At 58.1% G+C, this 6,013-nt stretch overlaps 1 protein-coding gene across 1 annotated transcript in view; it reads left to right on the forward strand.

The window, feature by feature from the left end:
- The window catches only part of KCNC3 (potassium voltage-gated channel subfamily C member 3), a 13,550-nt gene that overhangs the window by 3,444 nt on the left and 4,093 nt on the right, over positions 1-6,013 (forward strand). The window contains 3 exon segments of the mRNA XM_077747137.1: positions 130-200; positions 3,647-3,811; positions 3,813-4,999. Of these exon segments, the coding sequence (XP_077603263.1) occupies positions 130-200; positions 3,647-3,811; positions 3,813-4,999 (1,423 nt within the window).

A 6,013-nucleotide genomic window follows, 5' to 3' on the forward strand; every position in this document is an offset into this window, starting at 1 on the left:
ACCCCTACTCGTCGCGGGCCGCCAGGGTGAGCGTGCTCTCGGACCCCCCACCCCTCCCCCTTCTCCTGAAGATCCCAGCCCTTTAGGAGTGCCCCATCCTAACCCTCAGAATCCCTTGGCCCATCCCAGCCCCTCCTGGTATTCCTGGTCTCTGGGCCCCCTAGTCTCTTAGAAGCCTCTTCCCCAACCCCGAGTCTCCTGTACTTTTCTGAACACACCCCGTCTCCTGACCATCCCCAGATCCTCAGAAGACGTTTTTACAACCTTCAGAATCCTCCAGATCCCTCCAAACCCCACCTTGCCTGCCTAGGTTCCCCAAGACTCTTAGAAACTTCTTCCCCGAGTATGAATCTCCTGGACTTCTATGACTAACCTCACCCCCTCTTTTCCTGGACTTCTCGGAGACCCTCAAAAGATTTTTCTCCAGCCCCAAGTCTTCTGAGCCCCAGTAAATCCTTTGTCACCTCTTTGGCCACCCCTGAGACCCCCAGAAGACCCTTCCGCAGCTCTCAGTTTCTTGCACCATCCTCAGACCCTCAGAAGACCTCCCTTCTTAGCCTTCAGTGTCCCAGACCCTGTGAACACTGCTTTCCCGGCCCCTGCACTCATTCTGAAGCCCTTGCTCCAGCCCTCAGTCCCTCAAGTCCTACAACACCTTCCTGATTCTTTCTCCCTTGGCCCCTCTTCCTGCACCTGCCCCTCTCTCCAAGTTTGAGTCCTCTGGCTATTTTTGAACCCTACTTCTGCTCTCAAAGTCTTAGAGGACTCCACCGCCTCCGTCCCAGAGCCTCCTGGACCCCTGTGAATGTCCAAACCACTTGCAGGACGCTTTCCCCTTCTCCCTTACTGCAACGCTGAGCCTTGGAGCGTCTTCCCTTCTGGGACCCTCCAGTCCTCTCTGTGTTCACATATCTTTCTGCATCCTCCACGCCAACTCCCATCCCAAGGACTTTCCCTATAAAGCTCCAGACTTCCCCCAAGCCTTTCACACTCCTCCTCAGTGTCTCCAGAAGAGCCTTGAGCCCCCATAATATGTCTTTCCTCTCCAGAAGCTCCCATATGCCTTCTTCTTCATCCACAGATTCTCCCAGCTTCTCCCTTCCACAGCCCACACTTTATCTCTGGGATCCCCCATCCAGAGCCTCCTGGCCCTTTCCCAAGTCAGTCAACTGACTTTTCCTCCTGCTCCAGAACTTTACTGAACCTGTCTTTGGGACTCCCCCACAAGTTAGCATCCCCACAACTCCTTCTCAAAATAGCTCCCAGTTCTTTCCACCCTGCCTTGGTATCTTTCCACTGGCCCCTGCCCCACCCCTGCTCACTCCTCCATTCCCAAACTCCCAGCCCATCATCTAAAGCCCAGGACTGGGACCCTCTGCTCCCCTACCCCAAAGTCAACCAAAGAGCCCATACTCCAGCCTTATCTCCCTTGAAATGCCAGATTCTCCCCAAAGCTCCTTTCATCTCCCCCCCCCCAACTTTCCTTAAACGTCTATAACTTCCCAGGCTAAATAACTACCGTCCCCCATGGTTCTCCCTTGAACCTCTTCCTCCTACTAACTTCCTCCCTGTGTTGGAAGAGAGGGGGCAGTTCAAAATGCGGGAGGGGGGATTAGAAAGAGGGGCAAAGAGGAGCAACTCCGGGGCCCCTTCCTAACGTCTCTGGGACCCAAACACCCAGAGGAACGGTCCGGCCCCCTCCCCCCACGGTACCTTGTCCTGGGCCGGGAAGGACGCGGAGCCGCAGTGCCGCATTCGCGCCAGGGGAGGAAGCGAAGGGAGGGGGGGAACCCAGAGGCACCGCATAAAGTTTGGTCCCGGGAAGCGCTGAGTTGGCGAGATTTGGGGTTGGGTGGGGGGGAGGTGGGAAGGAAGAGGTTCCGTAGGAACTTGGCCCTAAATGACCCCTCAGGCCTCTGAGTGACTTCCTCCCCCCATGGCCTGGGGCGCCCTTCCCTCGTGACCCCATTGAAAGGTGCTGAAGTGAGACTAGGGGTCCGGGACAAGTACGGGGGAGGGAGGGTGGTCACTCACTCCACAAATGGTTCTTGAGTGTAGGCGTGCCAAGCACTTTCCAGCCTATAAGTGAGATAGCTTGAGAGAGTCGGGAGCGGAGGCCAATGCAAAGTGGAGGGTATGGCCCTACCTCTTCCTCGCTCCCCTCCCCGTAATTTCTCCTTTCCTTCTTACAGGGACTCCATGCCCTCCTACCCCTTCTGCTTTTGAACCACCTCGGGACAAGGGGTTAAATCGAGTCCCGATGCTGTCCAGACTCTACAGCTGCGCACTGCGGCGGGTGCCCACCTTCCCTTCCTTGCCCTGGGAGGGAAGGAGTTAAACTCTTGGCCCGCGGTCTCCCGACGTGAAGCGGCGGCACTGCGGCTGCGCTCTCCTGGTTCTGCTCCGGCCCCGAAGGGGNGAGAGTCGCTGAGGGACTCTCCTGGTCTCCAGACAACCCCAAACTCTAGGGTCCTCTCTGCAGTCTGACCCTTGGTCGCCTGCTCTTCTTTGCATTCCTGATTAAAGTCAAGCTGTCCAGGCCCTCCTTCTTCTCTGCGCATCTGACTAAAGGCCCCTCTTTGCCCTAACACCCATCCCCTTCTCTCTCCAAGGTACTAACCTCACTCTTCTCTCTCCGTATTTGATAAAGCCCACCATCACCTCCAGGGGCCTGCTCCTCCTCTTCCTTCTCTTAAGATCTTGCCTCTTCAAGGTTTTCTTCAAAATCCACACCAATGCATGCAGGACTCTGGTCCTCCCCATCTTAAAATGACCCATGTGCCCCCCCACCCCCACCCCCTGGCTTTCTGGCTAAAGCCTCCTCACCTTTCTGGCCCTAGCTCCACCATCGTCCATCTCCCCCCATCAGGCCCCTGACCCTCCCTTTCTCTCCAGAGCCTTAAACCCCAGCCTGCCTTGCCTCTGTCCTTTTCTCCTTTTGCAGACTTGACACTTCACGTTCCCCATTTATGGCCCTAACACCCCTCTGTGGTTGCATCCCTTTGCTGTCCTCTCTGGACACCCAGCTTTCTTTCCCGTCTCTGGGGCCCAGGCATTGCGACCAAGGTCCTTAACTCCTGGCTTCTCTCTGAGGCATCGACCTTGCCCACCACTAACCGATGTCTCCATACCCTAACGGGAGCTCAGATTTTTCTCTGGGCCAAGTGCCGTCTCTGGAGCCAGGACTTTTGTATACTCATCTAATGTCACCCTCAACAATCCTGTGAAAACCCTGAGGTGTGGACAACTTAATCTCCTTGCCCAAATTAGGCAATGGAAAAGCTGGATTCAAATCTAGGCTTTCATAACTTTCATAACTGTATCGGGATTCTGACTCCCTGCCCACTTTCTCCACTTGCTCTTCCCTTGGCTCCAAGCTGAGCTCCAAAGCCTCTGATACACAGAGGGCGAGTGATCTTAGTCTCCCCGCCACCCCCTCCCATCGCAGAATCCTTGGACCCTGCTGGGGAGTCCTGAGATGCGACATGGTGTGGGGAAGTGGCCTGGGAGACAGAGGAAAGGACCAGAAATTGGCGTTTCCGGGAAAACAGTTGCCCATCTGCCGCCACGGCCGGGGCCAGCTGCTGTCCCACGCTGGGGAGAGCTGCCTCTGATGCTTTCCTTCCCCCTTTTTCATGCTTCACAGGGAAGAGCAGGATGCAGGCTGTGCTGGCGGCATGGGACTGGGTCTCCTGGATTGCCCTGGAGTTGGGGGGCCGGGCTGGGAAGGGGGGTGGGCCGCTAGGAGGGTCATGTGGAGGCGGCTGGTTGACCAGATGCCTGGGTCACCTTTTGCCCTCTCTCTCCCGCCCTGCCTCACAGTATGTGGCCTTCGCCTCCCTCTTCTTCATCCTCATCTCCATAACCACCTTCTGCCTGGAGACCCATGAAGGCTTCATCCACATCAGCAACAAGACGGTGACGCAGGCCTCCCCCATCCCCGGGGCTCCACCAGAGAACATCACCAACGTGGAGGTGGAGACGGAGCCTTTCCTGACGTATGTGGAGGGCGTGTGCGTGGTCTGGTTCACCTTCGAGTTCCTCATGCGCATCACCTTCTGCCCAGACAAGGTGGAATTTCTCAAGAGCAGCCTCAACATCATTGACTGCGTGGCCATCTTGCCCTTCTATCTCGAGGTGGGGCTCTCGGGCCTCAGCTCCAAGGCCGCCAAAGACGTGCTGGGCTTCCTGCGGGTCGTCCGCTTTGTCCGGATCCTCCGCATCTTCAAGCTCACGCGACACTTCGTGGGGCTGCGCGTGCTGGGCCACACGCTGCGCGCCAGCACCAACGAATTCCTGCTGCTCATCATCTTCCTGGCGCTGGGCGTGCTCATCTTCGCCACCATGATCTACTACGCCGAGCGCATCGGCGCCGACCCCGACGACATCCTGGGCTCCAACCACACCTACTTCAAGAACATCCCCATCGGCTTCTGGTGGGCTGTGGTCACCATGACGACCCTGGGCTATGGAGACATGTACCCCAAGACGTGGTCGGGGATGCTGGTCGGGGCGCTGTGCGCCCTGGCGGGGGTGCTTACCATTGCCATGCCCGTGCCGGTCATCGTCAACAACTTCGGCATGTACTATTCGCTGGCCATGGCCAAGCAGAAGCTCCCCAAGAAGAAGAACAAACACATCCCCAGGCCCCCGCAGCCTGGCTCCCCCAACTACTGCAAGCCNCAGGAGGTCACTGCTTCGGCTAAGAGACATGGGGAGGGCAGCACCGAGGGGAGAGAGAAAAGCCAACCGCTATTGCTGAGGTCAGAAAAAGGCACGGAAACAGAGACGGATTCTGTGTGTGGGAGACCGTTCTGGGGAGAGACGGACTTGCAGCCGGGACCTTCAGGGGGACCAGGGAGGCAGAGTAATTAGCCTACGGTGAGGGGGGGANGGGGGGGCGCGGGGGGGCTCGGGATCATGGGGCTGCCTCCTCTGCCGGCCCCCGGAGAGCCTTGCCCATTGGCTCAGGAGGAAGTAATTGAGATCAACCGGGCAGGTGAGCAGGGGTGCATGAGGGGCAGATGGGGGCGGGGAGAGGAGGCCGAGAGGTTTTGAGTGGGGGCAGGAGGTCACTGCTTCGGCTAAGAGACATGGGGTGGTCAGCACCGAAGGGAGAGAGAAAAGCCAACCACTATTGCTGAGGTCAGAAAAAGGCACGGAAACAGAGACGGATTCTGTGTGTGGGAGACCGTTCTGGGGAGAGACGGACTTGCAGCCGGGACCTTCAGGGGGACCAGGGAGGCAGAGTAATTAGCCTACGGTGAGGGGGGGACTTGGACACAGGCAGAGAGAGGGTCTGACGTGTGAATCTAGGGCCAGCCTGAGACACGGCGCCTGAGTCTTCTGGCCATGATGCGGAGAAAAGAGTCTAAAAGGGACCAAGCCATTGTCACAGAGAGCAGGAGAGAGAGAGAGGGCAGAGATGGAGGGTCAGTGGCCCAGAGTTCAGGTCCTGATAACAGCGAGGCCAAGAGAGGAGACAAGACTTGAAGACGAAGAGGTAGGTGGAGGCCAGGAAGATAGGCACAGAGGGCGGCCGGCCGTGTGACAGTGACTCGGGACCCAGGGCCCTTCGCTCTAGCTCAGTCTGGGAGACAGACGAAGAGGTGAAGCGAAGGAGATGAGGGACAAAAAAGTTGACCGAGTGTGTCCCTCCCCCGAGGGGAGTCTGTGTCTCTGAAGATTGGGGGCCAAGGTCGTGTGGTCCTGAGCCAGGAGAGCTGGTGGGCCCCTCCCCCATGACCTAAGTAGGTCGAGAAAGGGAGCTGGGCCACCCGGCCCTCATCTTGGCTCCCTCAGCCGCTGACCCAGTTTCACACCAATTAAAAATAGCTGAAGTCAGAGCCTGGGGGACCCCCACCTCCCGCCCTCCCTCCTCTGTCACCTTCCCAACCCTTCCCCACTGTGCCCTTTCCAGCACCCATCACCCTCCCTAAACGGCTGCCTCCCAGCCCTGTCTTCCCCCAGCCGTCCCTCCAAAGCCGTCCAAGCCTGCCCACCCTGCCAGCCC

Source organism: Crocuta crocuta, unplaced genomic scaffold, assembly GCF_008692635.1.
Source record: "Crocuta crocuta isolate KB4526 unplaced genomic scaffold, BGI_CrCroc_1.0 scaffold334, whole genome shotgun sequence".
In the NCBI taxonomy this organism is placed as follows: Eukaryota; Metazoa; Chordata; class Mammalia; order Carnivora; family Hyaenidae; genus Crocuta; species Crocuta crocuta.